The sequence below is a fragment of the Camelus ferus genome, chromosome 35 (genome assembly GCF_009834535.1).
Source record: "Camelus ferus isolate YT-003-E chromosome 35, BCGSAC_Cfer_1.0, whole genome shotgun sequence".
In the NCBI taxonomy this organism is placed as follows: domain Eukaryota; kingdom Metazoa; phylum Chordata; class Mammalia; order Artiodactyla; family Camelidae; genus Camelus; species Camelus ferus.
In genome coordinates this window covers 21822051-21848699 of record NC_045730.1, presented here as the reverse complement: position 1 = coordinate 21848699, position 26649 = coordinate 21822051, and the positions used below count along the sequence as shown (strand labels likewise).

The 26649-nt window shown below is 48.8% G+C and overlaps 1 protein-coding gene across 4 annotated transcripts in view; it reads right to left on the bottom strand.

Annotated features, from left to right (window-relative positions):
- NRP1 (neuropilin 1) overlaps nucleotides 1-26649 on the bottom strand; it is a 136423-nt gene that overhangs the window by 11568 nt on the left and 98206 nt on the right. The window contains exons 9-15 of one of the 4 annotated variants that reach the window (XM_032473812.1): nucleotides 24986-25317; nucleotides 19738-19882; nucleotides 15906-16010; nucleotides 11665-11724; nucleotides 5977-6114; nucleotides 1823-2097; nucleotides 985-1081 (exon numbers count right to left, since the gene is read on the bottom strand). In XM_032473812.1, coding sequence (XP_032329703.1) covers nucleotides 985-1081; nucleotides 1823-2097; nucleotides 5977-6114; nucleotides 11665-11724; nucleotides 15906-16010; nucleotides 19738-19882; nucleotides 24986-25317 — 1152 coding nt within the window. The remainder of the gene's footprint in view (nucleotides 1-984; nucleotides 1082-1822; nucleotides 2098-5976; nucleotides 6115-11664; nucleotides 11725-15905; nucleotides 16011-19737; nucleotides 19883-24985; nucleotides 25318-26649) is intronic. The other 3 variants (XM_032473814.1, XM_032473813.1, XM_032473815.1) reach the window with 3 other exon arrangements.

Below are 26649 nucleotides of genomic sequence, written 5' to 3'. Positions count from 1 at the left end.
CATTTTCGGTGAAGGGTCTGCTGAGTAGTGTGACATTAAATAGATTTTCTTACATAATATAAAGAAGGAGTCCTTTATTCACTGCTTGTTTCTTCCCCCAATTTCTTCAAGCGACCCTATCAAATTATTGCCACTTTAGGGGTTACATATATCCAATATATTGTATAATAAAAGCTTTGTAAATTGCTGGAACGACCAAAAACCCATTATAGCCAACAGGCCTCCTTTGTCTTAAATTTGCCCAACAGACTGCTTCCATCTCACTATAATTAACATCCTATTATATTATGATATATAACAAAAGTCTAAGTGTAGCCAGTGGAGCTTAAGACTAATTAGTGTGCTATTACATCGCCATTAGTGATGCTATTCATAATTTTATATCAAGAACCGGGAGTATGAACTGTCAGACTTTTATCCACATACACCAGACCGATAACATCCATCCCCTCCGAAACACTAGCAAAGTCTCGAAATTTCACGTATTTGTTTGAGTCATTTCAACGGTTTTCAGGGTCAGAAACATCTACTTCTTTGTAAGACAGTGAACAATGATGGTGTCCGTGACCCATGAACAGTCATTAAATCCACTGTGAGCAAAAATTTCAAAGGCCTGCTGTTTTGTTTACACACTCAGCTATTTGGAGTTCTCCAGACGCCTGCATCTCCCCCGTTTCACCACAGTGCTTTGGCCCGGCGTACCCAGCCCGGGGACCGTGAGCTGCTTCTTCGCTATGATCTTTGGCTTCCGCGTTACTTAAGTCATTTTCTGGGCACCAACATTCTAAGACATTCTAAGTGAACCAGGTAACGGGGTAGCTAACGGCAGACTGACCTGGCTTTATACCCTGCTGCACCAGAACATGCATTTCACAGGATGCACTTACAGCCCACACTGAGATTCTAGGTCTAAGTGAGCAGGACAGAGCCCACCACAGGGAGGACGCGCGCCCTGGGCAGGGTCCCACAGCCGCTCGCACTTACTTGTGCAGTCCTCCTGAGGGATGTGGTTGTTAATCCTTATGTCATCCACCGCGATCCCGCCAAGGCTCCCTTTCCCGATTTCACCCTCAAAAATCACCTAACAAGTGGAGAGATGAATTAGGAGTTTGGGATCTGCTGATACACACTGCTGTATATAACACAGACCAACAACAGGGACCTGCCGTACAGCACGGGGAACCATATTCAACGCACATTTCAGTGTATTTCAATGCCCAATGGAAAGGAATATGAGAAAGAATACGTGTGTGTAACTGAATCTCCCTGCTGTACACCAGAAACTAACACAGCATTGTAAATCGACTCTATTTCAGGTTTTTAAAAAATCACCTGACCTAACCTAATGAGGTCATTTTCCCAGTATTTAAATGTTCGGTCCCAAATAACAGTGTTTGCAAAATTGTCCCACTCAAGCCACAGCACGTAAATTAAATTCTTGAGATTTCCTGTAAGGACGTGGCTTGCTCTCCAATCCGTGTGAACAGCATGGCAATGGCATAAAACTGCCCGTCACGCTCCCTTTGTATGATACAGAATGTAAAACTGGAGAAAGCAGCAAATAACAGGAACGCTCGTTGTGAGAGCCCAGAAGTATTTACAGGGCAGCATCTCCCCCCCTTTCTCAGCAGACTGATTCTACACCTTTAATCTTGGGGACTATGAACCCTGCTACCAAGATTATCATCCTCGTGGCAATATCTCAGGTTCCAGAAACACCTGATGTCATTCCATGATTCCCGCATCTCATCTGCATAACTTTCAGACACACTGCCCGCATCCCCGAGGCAGCTGCCCTCCCGGACCCAGGGAAGGGGCGCACCTGGTAAAGTTTCAGAGACTTGTGCAGCAGGACGCGCCCCTCTTTCCAGTGGTCCCCTTGGTGCCCGATGGCCATCCAGACCAACTGGTCGTACTCCTCCGGCTTCTGGTAGCGCAGTTTGACCCGCAGCGTGCCCACGTGCGAGCCGGACATGTGGTACCAGAAGGTCATGCAATGGGCGGAGTTCTGGGAATACACGACTGGGCTCACCAGGCGAGCCACCTTGCCCTTCTGGTTCTCGTCGGCTTGGGAGTACAGGAAGTTCCCATCTCCTGCTGTGACAAAAGGCTGCGTTAGGGAGGGTGGCCCAGCGGATGCCCTCTGCCTCCTTCCCATGATGTTCTGCTACTCAAGCCTTCTCTCCGGGGCTGAGCACCAGAACCCAACCACGCAGTGGAAGGGAAGGTGTGCAGTTGATGCCAACCTTGTTGGCACTGAAAGCTCTGCTCTCAGCTTCTGCGAAAGGACGTTCGCCCAGGAGGCTGTAAGCGCATGAGTGGGACACCCCGTATCTGGAACGCACGGCCCCCTGGACACGATGCAGGTTGGCCTCTGCACCACGGCAAGCAGTCTGGAAAGCCCTATTTTTGTGCAACTTTTAGATTGCTCCAGCAGTGCCTGTGTGAACACAGAGCACAGGGGATAATTTGATGTAGTCTTATTTATGAAGCGGCAGGACTTCTGGCTGGTGATGCTTTGGTCACTAGGACAGCTTAATAATAACCGAGCTGCAGTTTGCCCAAATAACCTAGCCATCTTTTTTCCCCCTAGATTCCAATGATTCTCCCCAAGTTTATTTTAACAGCTTATAAATTTCCTTAAATACACTGGAGGGCTGGAAACTCCACTATGAGCCCCACTCCTGTTGGATGTGGGCTGCCAGTTCAGAGAGGGGCAAGGCTGCATTTTTGAGGCTTATTACAATGTGCCGTTTTGGCAACGGAGATGCTTGCTGAGCTTGGAGGACGAACTCCTGGCTCCGCTGTTAATGACCCCCAGTGGGAGCCCTGCCTCCTGCTACCACCTGGTTTAACACACGACTCGTATTTCCCCGTTCACTCTGCAAATAGAAATGTGCCTCTAACGCTGCACCTGATGTAAGCGTGAATGTGGGGCCTCAGTGGGCAATGGGGTGGTCCATGTGCCACCTAAGAGGCTGGTGTGTCTGGAGAAACGCTTACTGCACGCTTGTGGGCAGGTCCTGTGTCAGCAGCACCCGGGTCGTGTGGACTGGGACACTTTCCTCTCTCACCTGACAGCTAGTCTGGGTTGGTACTGAGTACTCTTAATGAAACCAGTGGGTGGGATAATGAAAAGAGGGTGGAAATAAAAACCACATGGCTGGCGGTACGCGTGATGCTCTGTCTCTGGGGAGTGTCCCCTGTGACCATGCAGACTCGGACGCCCCCGGGGTCTGTTTCCTCCCACTGATTACAGGTGGTGGCCACCTGTCCGTGTCATAGTTCCACCTCGCTTGGCCCAGCAAGGTGGGCAGGTAAGACATGCACCCACCTTGCCCCTGCGAGTCTTTTATGAATTGTTTAACAACACTGCAAAATATGAGACAAAGGACTATGATACAAAAAATGTCAGCGTGTTGTTCTAACACGCTGTGGAACAGAGTGACTTTTCTGGACATAAATGTGTTTACAATTCCATTTTCATAAATACTGCATGGCTTAATGGTTTGAGAAATTAAAAAAACCCAGAAATTACTGGAAATTTTCACCTCCAGGTATTTTCTTTCTAAAACACATACACAGCCAAGATTTTAATGTGAAATATTCTTAATTGTTTCTTCTGTCTTGATGAGTAAAACATGGAAACAGCGGTTTTCAGTTTTGGTCACCCAAGAAACCTATTTTCATTTGTTTTCAAAGAAGTCTGTACTCTAACTAGACACAGTATTGCCACAACAATGAGCGAAACTCTTCTTGGTAATAAAAAATGGTTATTTCTCTCTAAGCAAAAACAAAAACAAACAAAAACTCCCCCGCCTCCAGATCTTATGAAGAGTTGAGTTGAGGATGCTCAGCTGAGATGGTCCTTGAGCCAGGCCAGCTCCTCTGCCCCCTCCTGGGCTATCTCCTGCCACCGCTGCGCCCCCCCCCCCCACTGCTGTGGGACACCCTCGCTCCACTGCGCTGGACGGTTTCCCACCCACAACCGACTGTGAGGCCGCCAGGCTTGGGCCTCCCTCCTTCACACTTGTGTCTCCAGTGACCACCGAAGCATCTCCCATACAAGCCAGCAGCTCGATAACATTCGTGCAGTGAAGCAGGGGAGGATGCGGGCTTGGGGCATCCTCCGTGAGCTGGGACACAGCTTCACTGTTAGAAGTCAAATGCAGAAAACCAAGTGGGATTCCTTTAAGATTTTAACTAAAATTAAAATGTAAGAATTCTCCACAGCTGATTTGCAAAGTGCCGCCCGGTCTGTGTCAGTCTGAGTGGGTGTGGGGGGCTTTTTCCACCCAGACTTGCCCATGGAAACAAGTTCCTGCCTTTCAGATGTCAGGCTCACCCCTCTCGGCAAATGATCGTGTGTCTAGTGCTGGGGGGGCGGCCCCGGTGCCAGTGCCGGGTAAATCGGCGTGTCTGGGAGGACAAAAGAGACACCGCCTTCTGAAGGAACCGCACTTCTCAGCCGTTAATCCAAGACAAGCCGCCCTTCCTGACACTCCAACACAGAAAGCGCTGGTGGTTTTCCTTTCGGGGGTTTTATCGCATTTCTGGGTCAGGAACCCGCTCTTGGCTTTCTCAATTAGCACTGTACTTCTGCAAGCCTTTTAGCTTTTGTCTCGGGCTAACGTAGCTTTTAACCTCCTTTGAATGTCAGATCCTACTGAGCCATTTTGCTTCACTTTACATCCATTTTTCCACCATTACTGCCTTCGTGGCGGCTAATTGCATTTGGTTAATTTGATGCCATTTTGTATGTTCAGTGCCACTTACAGTCAAAGTATTTTAAGTTTTCTAAAACTGCCTGTCTCAAGACTCAATTGAAAGTGTCTCACGATTGAAGGAGTCCAATTTTAACCAATTTCCTTGTCATTCTCATTAGGAAAGGAGGTGGCGGCGGTGGGAGGAGGCCCATTCAACCGACTTAATGGCTGTATTCACTGGGAGACGGGCGAACAACGAAGTGTGCAAGGCAGGAAGCACCTCTGCCCATCCACGGGCCCGCTCAGCACGGGGGGCCTCGGCTGAGTGAGATTTCCCAGGGCCAGCAAATGCGCGTCTGGGGTCTCATCTGGGAAGCCGTGACTTGGGTAAGCCGTCCTGTCAGTACCACTGATGAGAAGTTTGTGGGTTGGGTGTGTGAGTGTGTGTGTGTGTGAGTGCACGCATGTGTGTTTCTGCAGGACACTCCTGGTTCTTTATTCCATTCCTCCAGTTGGGCAGAGAAATGACTAGAGGAAAACAAGATGGCGCTAGACGAAGAGTTTCCTGGAATGGCTGACCCGTGTTCCCCAGGCCTAGTTAATCTTAGGAGGAAAGGAAGACAGGAGGTGGGGTGGGCTGTGAGTTGGGGTGTGGTGAGGTTTCTACCCACTCAGAGGGAGTGGGCTAGGTTTACAATCTTCTTCAAAACAACAAGATTTCTACCCACACCCCAATCCACTTCCACTCCAAGGGTCATGAGAGAAGCATTACGCTCACTTAGCACTTCCTTAGCTGCAGGATAAGTGAGATGACACCTATATGTCTGGACTTGCTTCAAAACGACCCAGAGTTAGGGTGAGAGAGAGAAACCAAGATCCCTGTGATTTGGTGATTGTTTAAGTTGGTTTATGTTTCTGGAGGGTTCATTTTACTCTCTCTTTTCTACTTTTGAATCCGTTGGAATATGTTTGGAATTTCCCATGGAAAAAAGTTCAGACGAAGTAGAAAAACAGGTACAAATTCACACACACTCCTTCGCCCAGTGGCTATTTTTCAGAGAGGCCAATCAGTTGCCGAATTGAATCAGCATTCTCAACCAAGGGACCCTCTCCTAGGAAAGGACATCTCCTTAATTCCAGAAAATAAAAGCGCAAGTGAATACTCTGCAGTATTTTCTAAACCCCCTAAACTCACAGAGCCGGCAACCCTCCACAGGCATAACACTGCTTCTGATTTGAAGAAACGAGGCCACGGTGAACCCTCCGTTACCTGTGTGATCCTGAATCGGCCCCGTCTTGCTGGTCAACACGCTCCATTTGAGCTGCACGTGGTTGTCGTGCTCCCAGTGACAGAACGTCTTGTGGGAACCCCAGCCAAACTCACAGTTAAAACCGTATGTTGGAAACTCTTCGGTGGGGAAAAGGAAAAAGAGAGACAAACAGAGAGAGACAAATTTCATCATTTTGGTCAGAAAGGCCCTTCATTTGTCCATGGAAAGCAAGACTTAATGTAACTTAATGTCTGTTCAAAAATTCTGGGAAAGCCACAAAGCCCAGGATTACCAGGAAACTCAAAAAGATGCATGAAGATGTCCAAATGTTTGCAAAATCATGTTGAGCAATTATTATCCTTTTAAAATCCAGCTCAAAAAAGATCAAGGACTGCCTGTCAAACTGGTTGTACTGAACCTTTCCGGGAAGGTTTCTTCCCAAAGCATGTCTGTTACACCTGCAGTTTTCTCCCGATTTCCACAATATTTAATATAAGAGATACTCTGTTCATGGGGATGAGTCATATAAATTGATATCCACCCACGGAAAGAATCTCAATTTAGAGACTGGCCTACGGACCTCTGGAGTCTGGAAACGTGACTTGGCTGAGCCTCTCACCCTTGAGGCTCTTTGTATTCTCGCCACACCAGCTGATGCTTCAGATCCTCACTGTCCGATCACTGAAGCATTTCTGAAGATTACTTTTGACTTCTGTGCTTTATATCAGGTCAATTAATTTTAAGTGTATGTCTGCTTTTTTAGTGAATTTTCAGATTTGCATATAAATTGCTCACCCCACTTAAAACCTCAATGCAAGGTCAAGTAAAGCCAAAGTGTATTTGAATAGGTACCCATCTGTACTTTTTTTTAATGTTCCGAATGCTTCCTCTGGAATCTAAACAGAAAGTATGAATGGCTTCTCAGGAACGGGTTGTCCTGTGCGTTCTACAGGTGCTATTTGACTACGCATTTTTTTTTTTAAATCTCTATAGCCTTATTTTTAAGGATGGGGAAAATGCTTGGGATTTTGGTGGGGGGGAACTTGAGCTAACAATATAAATAATCCTAAAGATAAAATTCTCATGCCTCTGCGAGGCTCCCTCCTCCCCGCTAAGGTTAAATACCCAACAGAGGCTGCTTTTGCTAACAAGGGAAGGTCACTGCATCTCCCTGGGTCCACCAGATGGCAGCATTGGGACAGGAAGGTGCCTGGGGCAGCTAGCCAACTGGTCTAACAAGGAAGTCTCAAAACCATGTCTGTAAAAGAAGGGAACGACGGTGTTACACGCCGTATGGGGGTCCAGCAGGGAGCCTAAATCGTTTGATCTTTTCTTTAACTTTATTTACATGATGGACACAAATATCTGGCTTTCTTCTCTGAGCCTGGGCTCCGCGGACCCTCCCCCACTTCAACGGCGGTGGGAAGGATCTTGGGGAAAGATTTATTGACTAGATAAGGGCGATGTACTTGGCATTTTTAGTTTCCAAGGAGCTCCTTTCAAGTGCTGATGTGAAATTTGGAAGGAAGTCACCCTATGCATGGTCGAAACCGAGCAGGATGGATTCTCCCATCCCAAGGCAGTGGGACCTGCCCAAGGACTCACAGGGCCAGTCAGGAAGGCGCACCTAGTAAGTCAGGTGACGTGCACACCGCGAGCACTGTTTAGTGCAAAGGGCCATATGCCACAGTGGCAGTGTCACTGGAGAGGTATATTTCATACCTAGTCCATCGTAACCATGAAATAGGACTCCTTAAAGCATGAGAAACCCTCTGCAAAAGTCGGCCCCACTTCTGTGCAGCAAGATTGAGCTCTGCAGATGAAGTGCAGGCAGCTGAACGGTGACTGAATGGTCAAGCACCCTTGGATGCCAACGCCCATGGTCCCAAAGGTCCTGTTGCATAATCTCGTGTTAGTAAATGTTAATACTGGAAATCTTAATACATGTCTGGTTTGGGGTTTTCTCTTTAAGAGCTGTTTATAAGACACGTACACACAAGAAGGCAGTAAGCCATGACAGCACACACGTTTCTAGTTCTTTTTGCCTTGTTAATACATTAAATTTACTGTATAATTTGCAGAAAACCGCACCATCCAGAACTTGGCTGTTACTAGCCTGGTGATATAAAATATATGAACTTGGGGATTTTTGCAGTGGCCAGGACAGAGGACGGCTTCGCCTGAGAGAGTAATTCAGATATTTCTCCTGCTCCAGTGAATGGAAGTCAACCTTTATCTTCCACTGTTCTTTCCAATCTACGAATTTAACAAGGAATCTGCTCTAACTTTTCGTGTCTTCCTACTCTGTTATCTCCTTGTCCCAATCACATAATTTATGGAAATCTTGTTAAATTAAAAGAAATTTAAAAAAATCAATGCCTTTTGTGGGGGATGGGTGTGGAGTCAGAGTAGCTCAATGTTGAAGATTCAAGCCTGGCTAGAAAGGCTTTGAAACTCAAAAAATAAAATAAAATAGAAAGGGGAGAAAAAAGAGTGGGCGGGAGAGGACAGAGCAGAGGTAAAGGGCAAAAAAAGAAAGAGAAAAAAGCACATGGAGGAGTGAACGAGCATCCAGGACTCCGTGGGACCCTCAAGCTTCAAAATACTACCCAGGCCCTGCGGCTGCACGATCCTCATTAAATTCATTGGGAATAACCTGGCTAAATCCCTTCTTGACTCTTAAAAATAGCAGGAAACAATATTCTGAACTTAAAACAAACGTATAGTTGCCGTGAGCCAAGACCAGCCGTGCCTGGTGGACTCCCTTGGCCGCAGTCAGACCGTTAGCACCGTATATACACACGGATTTCATTTTAACTCTGGTCTTCAAAACTGCCCCTTCCTCCCAGGCTGGGCTTTCCCTGGAAGTCGGCGGAGGTGCCTCGGTCCATGCAACACCAACAGGCTCTGGCTGCTCTAGGAGTGCTGGAGGTCCTCGGAGGGCAGGAGGTTTCCCCGGGGGAGCTGGGCTTCTCATCAGTTCCCGGCAAAGCGTTACTAGGCTTTATGCATCTGATTACAGCCCAGACAGCATATGAATATCATGCGCCCAAGGAACGTGTTATGTTGAGAAGAATCCTCTACATGAAATCTTCAGACTCTGCTGGAGTCTGTAATGGCCTCGGCGCAATCGGGAGATGATGGAAGTTCAGGGTCTGATTTGCTGCTGCTTGTCAAGACGCCTGCAGTTCAGTGGGGATCCAGGTACCAGTAGGTGAGTCTGACCCCGGGGTGAACACCTCAGAGTCAGCCCTGGTCCCTGACTCCACACACCCTCAAGTCCTGAACACTGGCTTAGCCAGGAGGGGACAATGAACAGAACTCTTCCAAGCTCACACAGTTCCCTATCCACAGAAGAAGACTTACAGAGCCAGATTCATGACTCAGACAACAGAAAAACAGAAACCAAGGTGATTTGTAAAGGGCTCTGGGTTGCCTGTGGACCAGACCACCCCAGTCAGTAAGCCCTGTGGCTTTGTAACAGAGAAGAACCAACCTGACCCCACACTGGACCTGTGCCTTTGGCTCTAACCCTGTGCTCTGGGCTCAGTCACGCTGGTTCTGCACCTTTTGTGAAAGGATGTCCCCTAGAGCCTGAAATGTACAAAAGAGCCCATTCTCAAGGCTCTGACCTTTAAAAACAAAACACTTTTCTATTCACATAGAGATAAAAAGTTGCAGAACAGAAAATAACGATTGTCTTGTTGGAGGTTTATAGGAACATTGTGACCTGCCCCACGTGGGCAGCTGTGAGAACAAAGGATTCCGACACCAAGAAATTTGCAACAACCAACCACACCCCCTTCCCTTTTAGTATAAAAGGAGCCTGGATTCTGACTCGGGCAAGATGGTTCTTTGAGACACTAGTCTGCTGGCTTTCGGAATAAAGTCACTATTCCTTGCTCCAACATCTCATCTCTTGATTTATTGGCCTGTTGTACAAACTTGGACTCAGTAACAGTGTGAGGGAACTTGTTCAGATGGTGGTACAAGGGGTCTCACTGGTTCATGATTTATACACCTGCCCTCTGACCACAAGACACCCTAAAAGAAGACTGTCTGCCCTGGAGCTCCTCTCTGAAGCCATCACACCAATGGCCTTGAGCTCATGGCCAAACCTCAAGTTCGCGGTCATTCCTACTCTGATAACGTGGACCTCCAACACTGGGGCAGACTCATCCCGTGTACCTTTCCATTCTCCCCAAGGCTATTGTCCACATTCGTATTTTTAATGATCCCTAGCTCTTTGGACAAGAAGAAGAGAGGTGAGATCAAACAGGCTAGCTGGCAACTTCCTCGCGGGTATAATTAACTCTCCGGCAAGAGGGAAAAATCAGAGCAACAGTTAAAATGTTTGCTGCATTCTTAGAACATAACTTGTCCACCTCACCCCTCTTCCCTCTTCCAGAAAATCCTTGAAAGCCCACTGGCGGCAGCCCCACAGAAGACCACCCTGATGGGGCCGAGGATGAAAAGGAACCCAGGAATTTCCTACAGGGAAGATCGGAAGCAAGAGGCAGCCTCACTCAGGAGGGAGGCAGGGCCATAGCCAGTCCCTGAAGGCCACGTTGCATAAGCTGAGAAGATGCGGGTAGGACCCCTGTGTTGTTGGGATTCAGGTGAACCCACCCGGTTTCAGCTTCGGTGTCTGGGGTACCTGCCTGAGCTGGTGTTGCAGGGAAGCCGTCACCCCGAGCCCACCGTGGGGAAACCAGGGTGATGGCAGGCTAGCTCTGCAGTGCATTTAATCAGGGCGCCAGAGACAGTGCCCTTGAAGGAAGTGTGCTGATTAGAGCGGCCCTTCCCACTTTCTGCCAGCTGGGGAGGGTCTCCCGCTGAGGCAGCACTGATGGGCACCACATGCCCCAGGAACAAGGGGCGGGGAGGCCCTGGCTGGGCGGCTTCAGAGAGGAAATGGGAGAAGCTGGCGAGCTGACCTGGTCACCTCACTCTAATGATCAACTTGAAAGTAGGTAAAGCCTCTGACTGCTTAGACGGACTGCTTCCCCCTGGGTGTGTCCGTGGGGAAGACCTTCCAAAAATACTAACGAAACACAAAACAGAGTGGCGGGGAGGCCAGCGGTCCCCTGCGGCTGGGCCCTGAGGACAGCAAACCAGGGGCTTTAGAAGCCACCAGGGGCTTCTGTTGACAAAAGGATGCGGAGGTGCCCCTTGGGTGGGGGCTCCCCTCCTGGGCGGCACCAGCCTCGCCTCCAAGCACCCCGGCTCGTGGCTCGCCCACTGGAAACGCGGCTGTACAAGTGCCAACTGCGTGGCAGGCAAAACTGACAAACCCCGCCCGTCTCGGCTCGCAGAGTGGCAGCGAAAATAAACAGTCAGGCGGCTGCCTGGGAGATTGCCTTCCCCCGAGTTTGCAAACACAGTCCGTGTCCTAGATGTGCTGCGTTTAAACAAAGTATGTTCCTTAGTGCCTGCCGTCGGGAGTGGGGACTGTCACCACTTGGCAGTTACTAATGGAGGAAATCAAGAAACCTCACTCCCAGCTGCAGGTGCACGTGGATGGGACGGAAGCAGTGTTTATGGCTTGTGCTCGGGGGCCAGATGCTGGTGGCGTCTCTGCTACGACTTTGAGGCAAATGGAAACTGAGAACCAAGCAAGGCGCGATGTCTGGGGGGTGGGGGGAGGCATGCGTGAAATCTGCCACGTTTTCTCTTGCGTTTGATACCTGGCTGTGGGGTGCTGTCTATCGCGGTTGGCTTTTCTGTGGTCAGCACAGTGGTGCCACCTGAAATACAAAAACAGCAACACACGGAGATGAGAAAGGGACAACATCGCGGGTCGCAGGCAGTAGAGACTTACACGCTTACAGTCATCGGTCAGGGGCAAACATTTCCCTTCAATAATCCTTCCTTTAATTCCAGCTGGAGTTAACTGTCTCACTTAAATTTTGCTCACCGCAGCAAAAAGTTCTAATAAGCCACTAGTTTTCACTCAACACATTTACTCATAAAGCATCCAGGCGGTATGGAGGGTTCCAGACTTCCTTCCGAGGGCATTCCTTGACTCCCAGACTGAAGGATGCTCGCAACAGCAACAGTGAAAGGCGAAGGCCATGCTCCCAGTATCATTAGTGACTCGGACATTCAACTTGACCTAGACCTCTAAGCTTGCAGTAGCTTCCCAAGGTTTCAGATGTGTGCCTTCGTGGGGGTTGCAAGGCTGGTCTCCACAAACTATTTTAAAAACTGAAGGTTTAAAGCGGATGGCAGTGATTCCTCCTTTCTTTTGCTGCCAAAGCTGTTTGTTTTTCCCAAGGACAAGTATTCCACCCAGTCTGCGGATCAGAGAAGCTGCAGAAAAAGGAGGAGGGAGACACATTTCTTCACAGTCCCAAGGAGCTGGGAGGCCGTGCAAACAAAGCCCTGGACACTGTGAACCGCAATCGGTCTGGGTGGACTGGAATTCCTGGTCCGGGCGCCACGTGGAAACTTGACTTCGCCCTTTTAGCTTTGCTGTCTTAGCTCGGCCACTTCTCCCTCTTCATCATGAGACTTCTGATTTAAAGCACTGTTCCTCAAATTCAAAGAGTCACCTGGATGCTTGTTGGAAAAACTGGTTTGCTGTTTACTCCTTAGGCGCTGGAGGAGGAAGCTGTTTCTCCTCCTGTGTGTCTGCCTGGCATTTCAGGGCTGGAGATCATCTATTTGCTTTCCCAAGACAGAAGGCCCTGGGCAGACTCAGGGGAAGGGCGTGAGTGGGCTCGTGACAACGGCGGGAGTTTGAGGGGCTTACACGGTGCCACGGTGACCATCTAGTAGCATCGCACAGTAAAGCCTGTGAGCACCTCGATCCTGGCCGAGCCCTGGTCCTATCCTGAAGCTCCCACGGGTCAGAAATCAGCCAGATCTTGAATCAGAGAGCCATAAAACGGTGCTCTGGGAACGGCCTGCAGAGTCCTGCGCTAGTCACCTGCGACATGGTGTCAGGTGACCCCAGCGAATACGCCGGGCGGGCAGTCACACGTGTGTGTGGCCTCAGCGAGGCCAGCACTAGGAGATGGAAGTACATGCATTGTGGGTGAAGAAGGTGAGTGTGTAATGGCAGGATTGGAGAGAAGCCAGGACACGCTAGCATTCTGTTCCCTGCGGTCTCAGAGAAGAAAGACTCAAGGTGAAAATTCACTTCTGAAAACCGATACGCGTTGTGAGTTTTGTTAGAAGCCAAATCCCACTGTTGGGCACAGGCAGATCCACTGTGAAGTTTGGCCCCCTGGTGCCTTTGGAGACAACTGTATAACCCAACGGCTTCAAAGGCATTTGCCAGCGAGTCACTTCCAGGGTGACTTTTCGCTTTGGCAAGCCGGCAGCGGAGAGCAAAAAGCTCGCCTCACTCCCACGCGTCGGGCCAGTCCACCCGGACCCCAGTGCTGCAGTTGGTGAGCAGCCTGCTACAATTCTTCTCTCCCATGACATTCAGATAGGTCGACCTGGAGGAGACACGGAAGTGACACCCTCCGTGTTAAGGAACAAAAGCCCACTTAAGAGGACACTGAGCCCAGTTTCCAGGTTCACACCCTTTGGGGCTAAAGGGAGACCGCTTTTAGTTTGGTTTCAGGACACCGAACGTTCTCGGTCTGCAGCCGGGACAGGAGGCACAGGGAGGGTGCAGGCTGGCGTGTGAGCCCAGGAGGTGAGATGCTCACACCTGGGCTAGGGGAGGCCAGGCTGCTTGCCACCACCAGCACGTGAGCACACCCTGCTTCAGAGAAGATGGACACAGGGCTTCCCACAGCAAGATGAGCTTTGAAAAAAGGACAAACTGGCCACAGCCCAGGAAGTGAATTCGAGGCGTGAGAACGCCTTCTAAAATCACATCTTCCTGATGGGAGGTGTCGGGGGGTGTTATCAGCACCCCCAGAAGTTTTTAATAGATGCTCGTGTTGACGGAATAATTGAGACACCCGTGATGGCCTGAGAACAAGACTCTTGTTTGGCCACGGTAATAAGCAAAAAAAAAAAATTAAAATGCATTTTTTTCTCTCTACCCAATAAACAGTCATAAACACTGTAGATAAACACTAACCTTGTACTTTTAAAGGGCTATCAGTGTCTCCCATTGAAATGGCCCATTTTCTGTGGTCTGAAACTCGCTGCCACACACAGTTTCCTCCAGGCTAACACACTTGCCCCGTTTCATTCAAAGGCTTGGGTTTCAATTAATTCAGCCATGAACTGATGTAGAAATGAGGAGGCTGGTGTTTTGAGGCGGGGAGGCCGTCTGAGGCCCTGTCTCTAATCAGCGCTAACTGACCGCTGCCAGGTTTATAAAAGTGAGAGCGTCTCCTCAGGAGGGTGACTGGACAGAGGACTCTGCTGGCCGTGGCCATTCCTTTTTATGAAGAATTTCACTATGGACGTGTGACTGGCTTTGCAAAAAGCCTGAGGTCTGTGGAGTGTTTAACGGGAGGCCCTGGGAAGGTTCCGGAGGACCTGCCTCTCAGATTGGGCCTCTGCTTTCAACATCAGCTGCCCGGTTTTCAGCTGGAGCGCGACATCTTACAGAGGAAAGGGCTCGGCATTAATCAGAGTAATTTCGGTGGCTTGCGGCTACTTACAGACAAGATTTGTTTTCAAAAGCCCACAGCCGTGAAACGTTTATTGGCCATGGACTGTGAGGGATTATTCTGGAAATTCGGAGGGAGAGAGACTTAGGAGGTGGGGTTGACTTATTTATTTAGGGGGAGGCAATTAGGTTTATTTATTTGCTTACTTTTCAGTGGAGGTGCTGGGGACTGAACCCAGGACCTCACGCACGCTAAGCAGTCGGTCTACCACGGAGCTGTGCCCCCACCCCGTGGAGGGGGGTTTTACACGCAAGCCCAGGTCATGAGCTAGGTTTCACCCTGTTCCATCTCAGAGCTCTCTCGCTCCTTCAGCGGAGAGCTTGGAAGAGACTGGAAGTGACTGGAAGTGTACTGTGGGACACTTCCTTCCAGATTTTACATGAGCACGTTAGCCAGCACCTGGCCTCATCATAAAGTTACCCGGAAACTAATTACGTGGCTTCTCTGAATCTCTTCTGGGTGAAAATACAGACCTGCATCCAAGGCTCATGTTTAATGTAAAATGAGAGTCAGATGCTCTAAGAAATTGAGTTTGGACCTGGGTAGCAGGTAAGGTCCCCCAGTGCCTTTGGCCACAATACGGTGAGAGTCCGAGTGCCTTGGCCAGTTTCCAAATGATGCAACCCCACCTCCCCAACTACCTGACGCCTCCTCTGCTGGTCCAAGTGGAAGCAAAGGTCACGTTCTAGCTTTTAGGGTTTTAGAATGTTATGAAGGAATTCTCTAAATGAATCCGTGAGGCACTGGGCACACGCCATCCGTGATGTATTTGCGAGGGGAGACGTGAACTGATAACTCAGTCTGCCTTTATCCTAGTGTAACATGATTTACCAAATCCTATCTTAAAAGCTGCCTTTTCAATATAAGCCGGATTTCATCAATTAGTTGGACAAAGGATCCACTCCAAAGATTTTATCCCTGCTGGGAAAGAAAAAAGAAACCTCCCCTGGGGTGGTGTGGTTATGTTTGGGCGGTGTGCGTGTTAGTGGGGGTGGGCTGGGGTTGAAGATGAGCATCACTTTATGTGACATTTAGCCTTGGAGAAATTCTTATGCAAGGAAGACAGCCCCGGTCTTTGGCTCTGAACATGGTAAAATGATTATTTTGAATGGCTGTGGTGGTGAAGGACAACTTGTTGACAGGATGTTGGGGGATGGAGGTGCCCAGGGCTTGGCAGGGCTGCCTCTCCTGCGGTACCCTGATGCCTACGAGGATTCAGGCAAACACACACACACAAACACACACACACACACACACACACACACACACACACATTCACTAGCAGGTCTCAAGTGTGACAGATCTGAAATGGCAGGGCAATGGGATGAAGATGGTTTCTGCACCTGTGAGCTGGAAGTCATCACCTGTTCCACTGTGGCAGCTGGTCTGGTCGTCATCACATTCGTCCACCAGGTTCCCATTGGGGGTGGTCGGTCCAGCTGTAGGCGCTGAAACAACACACAAAGGTCATTTTCTCACATGTCTGAAATGGACTCCCCCACCCCTGGCCGCTGACTCTGTTAGCGCTTTTGCAGAAAACTCTAATCTGTGGTGAACAAGCAGGAGCGTGGTTTGCCTCCCCTTCAGAAGAGAAATACACTTGGATTTTGCAGAATGCCCTGGGGACCACTCTGTTTGGGTATTTGATCCCTCGCTCCTTAGCAGAGCTGGCTGCCTTCACCTTGTATGAACTGTTATCTCCTTACACATCCTTTGTCTGGAAAGCTCTTGAGTTCTCACTGGTTATTTATTCATGACCCTGGAGCTGGGAACTTTGATGGCAGAGATTTTGCTTGAACTGTTTTTCCTTTCACTTTCAAGGCGCTAGAGAACTCAGGTGTCATGACTTTTTTTACATTCTTGGTGTTTACTAAGTTTGCTAAGTTTATACTTTTTGTATGTATTTTTTTTGCCCCAAAAGGGAGTCTCAGCATTCACTTTTAGTACAATATTGTCCATCCTTCTGTCCTTCCTCCCTCCCTTCCTTCCCTTTCTCTTTCCCTCTCTTTCCATCTTTTTTCTTTCCTTCCTTTCTCTTTCTTTCCCTTCTTTCCTTTCTTTCTTTCTCTCTCTCTCTCTTTCTTTCTCTGTCTTTCTTTCCTTCTTCCTTTCTTTCTTTTCTTTCTTTTTTCCTTCCTTCCTTCCTTCCTTCCTCTCTCTCTCTCTCTCTCTCTTTCTTGTCACTCCATTTCCCTGTGAGTCAGCTCCTCTGCTTGCAGTCCCTCCAGAGCAGGTGTCTGGGAGATCCCTGAGGTCATTTTTACCTGAACTCCCAGCAGGACTGCATTCCAGTGTTGGCCGCTGTTCCTACGTCTTTGAGTTTGTGGTTGAAATGTAGCCAACGTTAATCAGAGACTGCTTTTGAAGGGCTTGCAATTTAGTTCCGTCTACTTTTTTTTTTTTTCTCAGCCTGTTACTCATTTTTGCAGTCTGTTTAATATTCCACCGTATTCGGCATTACCTTTCACTTTATAAGACTTGAGATAACGTACAGTTCTCCTGACGTCTGAGAACCGGACAAGATGCTGGGACTGAGGGGGCTGCTCTCTAAGGGCTTCTGGCCAGTCAGGAATGTGCTGCTAACAGCTGCTTTCTCGATAAAAATTACACTGTTTGTTATTGTGCTTAAGTTCTGAGCAGAGTTATAATCTAGATAGATATACAATATATAAAGTAGAATATGTTCATAATGTATAAATAACTATATAACATAGAAACATAGTTTCAACTTCTTCAGCTGCCCCAGAACACACACCAGTCATAAGTAAGGCATCACCCCGCCCAGAGAAGGTGCACAGCATTACGTGTATAGTCTGCACTTTGCAAGGTGCGCGCACACACGTGCTGGCCGCTCCTTGGCGCCACCACTGACTCAACAGAATCCTCTCTGGTGACCTGGATGCTTGCCTTTGCTAAGCTGCCCCGACTCCTGGTAACGCGCCCCTTTTAAACCCTCTATTCATCTTGCTGATTTTTCTACATTCCTTATGGTATTTATAGAGGAAGAATTTTTTTGCCTTGGAAGCAGCCCTGGGGTAGTATCTGGATTAAATTGAAAAAAAAGTAGAAAGTCATTTTTATGCCCCAATTTTACTACTTGAGAATTTTTCCTTTCTAAGGTTCTCTAACGGTTTCTTCAATAAAAGTGCCAGCCCCAAATCAGAGGGACATGCGTGGATGGCTGGGTTGTACCTCAACCTCTTTCTTTCTTTCCATCCTTCCTTCCTTCCTTCTTTCTTTCTTTTATGTATATATTTTTCTTAAGTACATTTCACCAGTCTGTCTCACTTTTGGTTTATTTATTTATTTGTTTGTTGTTAATGGAGGTGCCGGGGATCGAACCCAGGACCTTGTGCACACTAAGCACGCACTCCACCTGAGATGTACCCTCCCCTCACAACCTCTTTCTCTGTCCCTTTAAGTCCCTCCTACAGAATGAGGTCCGCAGTCGGTATCTAACAAGGGACTGTTTATCGTTTTAAGGAAGAAGAAAAACACTCCCTTTCACCACTGGTGTTAGCAAGCTTTGACAAGACTTTCCCCGGATGTGGGTTTCTCACGTGGCTCAGGCGACTTCCCCACTCGTGTGAGTGCTTTCAAACATCTGCAGAAAATCTCTTCACCACGACTTCCACTCACCACAGGGCTGACACTGGCAAACTGCCACCAGGCTCTGACTTTTCAACCAGCCATCCAGCCCACCCCCTCAGTCACTGCTACTTTCCAGAACCCAGACTGGAGGCCTGCACCAGGCCCCCCTTCTCAGAGGACTACTTCTCAGTGAGCTGGACTCATGGTCCATCTCAGTGAACGGGACAAATTTCAGTGAGCTGTACGAATCGCGGTTGGTTCAGCCTGCCTGTGCCTTCTTTTTCTTGGCATCTTTGCTGAGAGTCCTGGCACATGGCCTTTCTTGGCCCGTGTTGATAGTGACTGGATAATTCAGAGGTCAGGACAGGACTACAGATACGGAAACACTGCACAGTAAAGAATGGGAGATAATGGCTGGCTTTTCAATGAACACGTAGGGAAGCAGTGATGAATTATTCACCAGTTTGGTGATTTACAGCCTAAGATTCTTTAGTGCCTAAGACACGTTTTATGATATTTAATGTGCTCAGGAATGTAATTCTATTTGGGTAGCTCAAAACACAAATAATTTGGAAACCACAAGAAGGTGATATTTAAAAAGCATCCTTCCAGACAACTCTGAGCATGTTCCATTGATTAACATCTGGGTACCAACAACAGCCACTCTCTGAGCTAACCTGGAGGAAGACCTTTATGGGGATGGAAAAGTTGGTATAAGGTTACTCGTGTCTGCCCAAATCAAAGGCAGATGGGAATTCCAATGCACAAAAGCATTAAACAGTACACGAAGCAACCATCGTTATCATTTTTGCAAACATTCATTTCATTCACTATGTGATTAAAAATGCAGAGCACTGTGCAATCCTGAGGTCAGTGTGAGAACACAGCTTCTCCTTGACATGGCCTTCCTCTGATCACCAAGTTCATGCCGTAACGTCTTCACACAGACCTCGGTGTACAGGCATGAGCGCTATCTCATGTAAAGTTTTGTTTCCCTGCAGCTGCCAAGATAATGTCTTGGTGTTTCAGTCTGTCAGATGCTGCTTCCTGCTAGTATCTGCAGGTAGTCAGCACTGTAGATGGAAACGCGGACCCAACACAGATCGCTAAACGACGCCAAGAGAGTCAAGGAATCTGTGGTTGCCAGGGGTTGAGGGAGGTGCAGGGAGGGGACCGCTTACTGGGTAGGGGGCTTTACTTTGGAGGGAGGGAAATGTTTTGGAGCTAGAAACAGGTGTTGGCTGCATAAATAATGGTCAGTGTACTAAATGCCACTGAACCATTCATTTCAGTGGTGAGTTTTACGCCATGTGAATTTCACCTCGATACGTCATTTTCAATAAAAGTCAAAGATGACCCCACAGAGTCTGAGGACCACCAAGCAAACAAGCAAGACAAAGGTGGGGGGGCACGGTGTCACGCGGGATGACAGACGCCAAGCCCCCCAGACCGGCAGGCACGGGAGACCCAGGGTCACCCGGGGAAAGGCGGCAACCGGCAGCAGCACCATCGGGACGCAAACGCGTGAAAAGGAAAGAAGACGTCTGGGGAGGCAGAGGGGCCCTGGAAAGAAAGCACGGCTACCTTCCAGCTCGCAGCCCAGCAGCTCCATCCTGAGCCCGAGCCCGCCGTGGGTGGCTCTCTCCGGGTAGATTCTGACGAACCGCGTGGAGAGCGGCGGGAACGTCCGCAGCTCAGGCGTGTCGTAGTTGTTGTTTCCCTCAAATGACTGTGAAGGACAGAGAACGGCGGGTGTCAACAAAACCTCCCCTTCAGCACAAGAGTCCCTCCTTCAGGATGCTTCATGGGCTGAGAAATGGGGCTCATTCTCCCCACTTTGTGAACGGCTGGCATGCCCCTCATAAATAAGAGAAAAAAACAATTAAACCTTCTCTAGGAAATGATAGCTGCCATTTCTCAAAGTCTGGAGGACACACCATGGCTATATACCAGAAGTGGAGGGTTTAATGAGACACATTTTTATTTTTTATTATTATTACTTTAACCTTTTTATTCTTTTTTGGGGGGAGGAGGTAATTAGGTCATTTATTTATTTAAATGGAGAGACTGGGGACTGAACTCAGGACCTCACGCATGCTAAGCACGTGCTCTACCACTGAGCTGTACTCTCCCCACTTAGAAGTAACACTTTTACCACTTCCTTGAGATGGAGGAAGATAACTCAGGAAGAGAGCTTGCCATTTTTTGGAGCGGATAAATAGACACCCCATTTCCAATAACTACTCCCACTGTGTTCTCTTGAATGAGCGGGTCCTTGTCTTTGCTAAAACTTGGTCTTCCAGAAGAGTGAGGAGTCACATTCCCGAAGAAGGAGACAGTCAACTGGATATCGTGCAACTCAAGAACCTGGGGCAGTCCAATCCGCTGAACTGCTCTTTGCTCAAGCAGTACCAGCACCCGGAGGCTCCTGCAGATAAAAGGCCTCATCTCAGGAAGGTAAGAGGGTCCCGATCGCTGAGTGATGTTCCGATGCCCGGCTGCCCTGCAGTGAGTGGGCAACTCTTGGTGAAGACACAATTCAGGAGCCCGGCTGTTCTGGCCCTGCTGCCCCCGGATTATTTTATGTCCCTTTTTTACATTGACAGGCAGGCCCTTGAGCGGCATGACTGGACCGGTCTCCTTTTTCCAGAGATGGTTGAGCCTCCCTGCATCCTCTTCTCCCAACATCACTCCTAACTCTGTCCAGAATGGGAAGAGGTTGGGCAGGATCACAAAATCACCCTGCCTCGTGGCTGGGAGCGTCCCTGCTGGGATCAGACATCCTGCGGTGTGAACCGATGCAAGGCACCGTTCTAAGTGCTTAGATGGCCCTAACTCCCTCAATCCTCAGGACAGCTCCAGGAGGCAGGTTCTGTGACTACCTTCTTTTTCCAGGCAAGGCAGAGAGGCCATGGAATTGTGACCTGGTGGTCTCGCCCGGCCCCTTCTCCATGCTGCCCTGAGAAACAATCTAGTCCCATCTCCTCATTTTAGCAGATGACCACACTCGGGTCCGGGACACTGAGGCCCATTCCCACAGCCACACATTCCATTTGATTGCTTTTTCTTTAAATGGATTGCAGTTTGGGCTTCCAAACCTAAAAGCTCAGATTGAGCATTGCAGGGTGGAGGGGCAGCCCAAGGCCACATCCAGCAGGGGTGGGACCCACGCCCAAGAAATAGGGTCTTTGGTCAAGCTGAGTCACGACATCACACACCAGCCAAAGAGGCCATCATTTGGTGGTGGAAATATTTTGGCCAAACAGGGGGACACAGGGAAAAGAAGACAGATCAGGAAGGATGTGCTGCAGTCAGAGGTTTTCTGAGTTCTAGAAGTAAATTGATTGGCTTTTTCCAACTCAGCAAATCCTCCAGAAATCTACAGGTATGGAGCTAATATACACCTGCTTCTCTCGGTTAATGTTTCTTTCTATCATTTTCAAGGGCAAATTCATTACTGGGGCCCCGCACTCTTGATAGACCTGCAGTGGCTGCTGGTAATTGAGAATCTGACATCCATCACTGTCAGGCCCAATTAAGTGTCGTCAGTAAGACACTAACAATGAAAACAGCGTGATGACACGTGGGAGTTCCGTCTACGTTAGCGTAACCCCAGCGATCACAGGAGAAAAGCACTTCTATCTACGGAATCCCACACTCTGCTACCTTTTCTTTAAATTCAAGTGCAGTTGATTTCCAATGTGGTGTCGGTTTCAGGTGTGCAGCTCAGTGATTCAGTTACACACACAAATATATTCTTTTTCAGATTCTTTTCCATGATAGGTTATTACAAGACATTGAGTGCGGTTGCCTGTGCTACACAGTAGCTCCTTGTTGTTTGTCTGTTTTATATTCTTCTGCTTTTAACTTGAGCAAAGAGTTATTAGCACGATGTACCTATGTCATAAAGGCTGTCAGTGGGGAGGTGGGAAGAGGGTCAGCAGGGAGGAGCCGCATGGAGCTGGGCTGAGTCTGCTGATGTAAGGTTGCTGATAAAATACATTTGTGTCCTTTCAACGAGTCGTGCTTTAGCAGAAGAGGATTTCGAGTATTTAGATGGATCTGCCCCCGAAAGGTCTAGTTGATTCAGACCCTGATAGTCCACCACACACTAGTTAAGGGTAGGGAGTAAGAAGGGGACATAGAGGTTTTTAAATCCATCAAAGTGCTTTTCTGTTTCGCAAAACAGAGTGCTCCTTTCACGGTTCAGTAACGGTACCTAAAGCAGGTAACCTTCATTTGCAAGTTCAAACACAGTACGTTTTAAATGTCTTTGTGCCATTTAGAAATCTGTATGGCTCTGAAATGGAAGATCTCCCCAGTTCCCTTTTTCATCTTGGAGATTTTAGTCCGGGGGCTGGCCACGTTAGGAATCGCAGATCAGGCACCATGTAGACAACTTAAAAGCTTTTATGGTTTAAATACACAGGAAGATGATAATGATGGATAAAATCACATTTTGGGAATAAAATCTAACACATGCAGCCAATCTTGAATGGAGCTTGTGGTTAAAATGGAAAGCGGTGTGTTGGCTTCTATCTGCCACATCCTAACAAGGAGCGACAGCTTTGGACTTGACTGCAGATGAGTGGATTAAGACGACAAAGGCCGGAAGCAGGCGATGCATCCCATCCAAGGCATATGGTAATTTGTTTTCTTTCCCTCTCAGGACCCTACACAACAGCGCACACAGCCGTGCGTCAGCGGCTCCGGGAAGTTGTTGATACGCAGCAAATTCACACTTGGTGATAAAACTGCAGGGCTCCCGCCTCCTTCAAAAAGACCGGCTCTTAGGGGAACTCCAGTTTCTGATGTTTATTTGACTTTTTCTTCCACCAAAACAAGAGGGGTTGACATAAAAGGGGAAAACGAAATGGACACAAGAAAGAAAGGAGCTGCACACAGATTAAGGAAAACACTGGAAAGGCTTTAGAAACCACAAGTTAGAGGGAGGGGTTGTTACATTTCCAACAGCATCGTCCCCCTTGGTGGCCCGCAGGCACACAGCCCGTGGGGACAGGCGGTCTCGGCAGAGCACCTGACATCTGGGCAGGGTGGGAGCTGGCTGCAGGGACTGGCTTCGTTTCCTGCCTGCAAAGCCTTTGGCCCAAGACACTGTATTAAGTTATATTCCCACACTCACTCAGAGTGGGAGTGAGGACAGTGTTCCCGCCAATGAGCTGAATCTTCTCGCAGAAGGAGTAGGTCCTTGGCAAAGCAGGACAGAAAGGCCACAGCTGGGACCCAAGGCCAGCTGTGCTGAGGCGAGAGGTATCAGCAGTGAAATGTAACTCCCACCTAGGGGTCTGCACACAGAGCTGCTAGGCTGGGGGCTGCTCCTTCTTTTACTCTCAAAGCAGCTGCCGGGCCACCCAGCACACTCCGGGTGTCCGTTCCTCGTTGGCATTGTGTGCTTAGGAAACGCAAAGACATTTCAGCATCGGCCTTAGTAAAACAATCACTAAAGAATACCTATTGCGTTAAAAAAAAGATTAAACCACGTGTTCTGGTGAAGCTTGGAATATTTCTTTTTTTCACTAGTTCATCAAGGGCCAACTGCATTTTAAAAGGTCCCAATGCATACAAAATTGACTTAAGCATTATTCACGAGAGCCAAAAGTTAGAAGCAATGAGACTGCCCATCAGTGGACGAATAGACACACAACACGTGGTCTGTACATACCATGGGATTATGTATGTTCCTGAAAAGGATCGGAATTCTGACACAGGCTACCACACGGGTGAGCCCTGAGAACACTGTGCCAAGTAAAATAAGCCCGTCAGAAAAGAAGAAATATTGTATGATTCCCCTTCCACGAGGCTCCCAGAAGCCTCAAATTCACAGAACCAGAAAGTACAATAGTGGCTGCCAGGGACTGGGGGCGCGGCGGGTGGAAAGTTATTGCTTAATGGGGACAGAGTTTCAGTTGTGCAAGATGAGGAGGCCCTGGAGGAGGACCGCATAGTGCGTGAATGCACATAACACTACTGAGCCGTCCGCTTGGAAGGGTTAAGACGGCAAATTTTCTTTTACTGTCTTTCGGCACAATTAGGAAACTTCTGAAAACTGTAAAGTGCCATAGAATTGGAAGACGCATTCAATTGAAAAATAAATAACGTTAAAAAGTAACAATAAAGGGGAAGGTCTAGTTCAGGAGGTAGAGTGCATGCTTAGCATGCAGGAGGGCCTGGGTTCAATACCCGGTACCTCCTCTAAAAATAAATGCATAAATAAACCTAATTACCTCCCCCCTTCAACAAAAAATTAAAATAAATAAATAAAATAAAATGAACAATAAAAAAGTAAAAAACAAAATAATTTAAAAAAAGACAACTTAATCGAGGGATGAGGGAGACAAGGGGACTGGGGGCAGGTGCTTACTGAGAGATGAGCCTCCAAGGGCAGATTCTGAGTTCCTTCTGGGTTGCCTGGGGGTCCCCCTGGCCCCACCCTCCCAGCTGCCCTGTCCTCTTAAGTGTCCGGCCAGCAGCTGGTCACTAAGGGAGGGAAAGGTGGCCGGCAACACGATTCTGCCCTCTTTTGTCCCAGACGTGGTTTCCGCATCCCATTCCTGTCTCCCTTGGAGTCGGCCTGGAAAGACTCCATCACACGCCCCCACAGGTCTCACGGCTTCAGGAAATGGGAAGCCGCTTCCCCAGGAAGAGGTCGGGTCCTTGAGTGGAGTCAAGACGGCGAGGGAGGGTCTCTTCCTGCCCCGCCCTGGACCCCACCCCACTGACACAGGCCCCGCCGCGCCCCAGCCTCTGCCCACCACCCTACCCAGCCCCGCCCAATCCCACCCAGGACCCGCCTCTGCCCCGCCCACCTCACCTTGGGCTTGTGCCGGCCCTCGTCCATCAGCATCTTCCAGTCTGAGCCGTTGTTGCTGTATCCGATCTTGAACTTCCGCATGAACACCTTGTTCTCTCGGTGCTTACCGCCCTGGATGATGACGCCCCGCACGATCTTCTCCTCCCCCAGGTCCACCTGGAGCCACTCGTTCACGTACGGGTGAGGGGCCGGGGGCAGCGCCCAGCCCGAGCGACTGGTCACCAGGCGGATGTTTTCAGGCATCCAGTTCCTTTCCCCTTGGTTGGATGCTGTGATCTGGGAGTCGGAAATAAGTCCGGACACCATCCCCAGCATTCCAGAGCAAGGATAGTCTGGGGGGGAATGGAAGGGGCAACGTGAAATGATTTTCTAGGAGTCCCCATGCTTGGAACGAGAACCCAACAAATTGACTAAAAGCATCATCTGTCCCCCGTTCTGTACCTCTGTCAATGTCTGGATCCTCTGACATTAAACTGAAACTTCCCCCTTCTCTTCCTGTGCTCCCAGCCCCCCACTCACAGTCTGATAAAAGGAAATCTTCAATATGAACATCCATTTCTCCCGGCCTGGGTTCTTCCAAGTTTAATGGCCAAGTATGGATGTTCAGTCCCTTTGGTGCCCAGAAGCTGTCCCGAGATCGAGCACAAGCCCTGCCCAGTGGAGGTTCAGTTTACGCAGGGCTGGAGCTGTGCAAAGCGGCAGCTCCCACAGCAGGAAAGTTGCCAAAACAACAGTAAAAAGAAGATGAGGAGGAGGTGATGCGAAAGGAAGAGCTGGACTCAGCCGGAAGAGGAGGGAGGGCCTGCCAGAGGAGGGGGCTTTGTATGGAGTGTTAAAGGAGGGGCCCGTCCTCCCCTCACGTGTCCTCCCTACCCGTGTCCACCAGCAAGAGAACTTTGCACAGGAAAGTCCATGCCACGTGATGCTCTGTGTTCAGACAGAAACCGTCCTTTCCTCTTGACGCTGAATCTCCTTTATCTTTTATTATTTACTTCTTTATTTTTAAGTTTTTTATCACAATTTTTTAAATTAATTTTTTTCCTAATTCTATTTTAATGGATGCAATCACCAACCACCAAGTTCCGGCCTGGTCATCCTGTCTTTCCCTGTGTTCCATTCCTGTTCTGCTACCAAACCCTGTAACATTTTCATTTAAAAAAGAAAAGGTGTCCTAGACCTGCCTTGCAGTCTCCATTTCTTTGGGCCTCATCTTGATCTGAACCCTCAAGGCTACCCGGCTGGCCTCTCAAACTGGAGTGCTGAGCCAACAACACCCACGTCACTTCCCATGATTTTTTTTTTTCTTTTTTGGCCAATGTCATTCTCATCCTCAAAAATCTTCCGTTGCTAAGAAAAATAAGCCAGACACCAAAGGGCAAATGTGGCATGATACCAGAGATACGAGGTACCGAGGACTGTCAAGTGTGTTCAGACCGAAAGTAGAAAGCTGGCTGCCAGGAGCTGGAGGCAGGGGAGGGTGGAGAGTTAGTGTTTCCTGGGGACAGGGTGTCAGTCTGGGATGATGCAAAGCTTGGAAGATGGATGGTGGTGGTGCACAGTAATGTGAACACACTAGATGCAACTGGATTGTATCCTTGAAAATGGTTAGAGCAGCCCCTATGGAGGACTGTGTGGAGGTTCCTCAAAGCTAGAAACAGACTTAC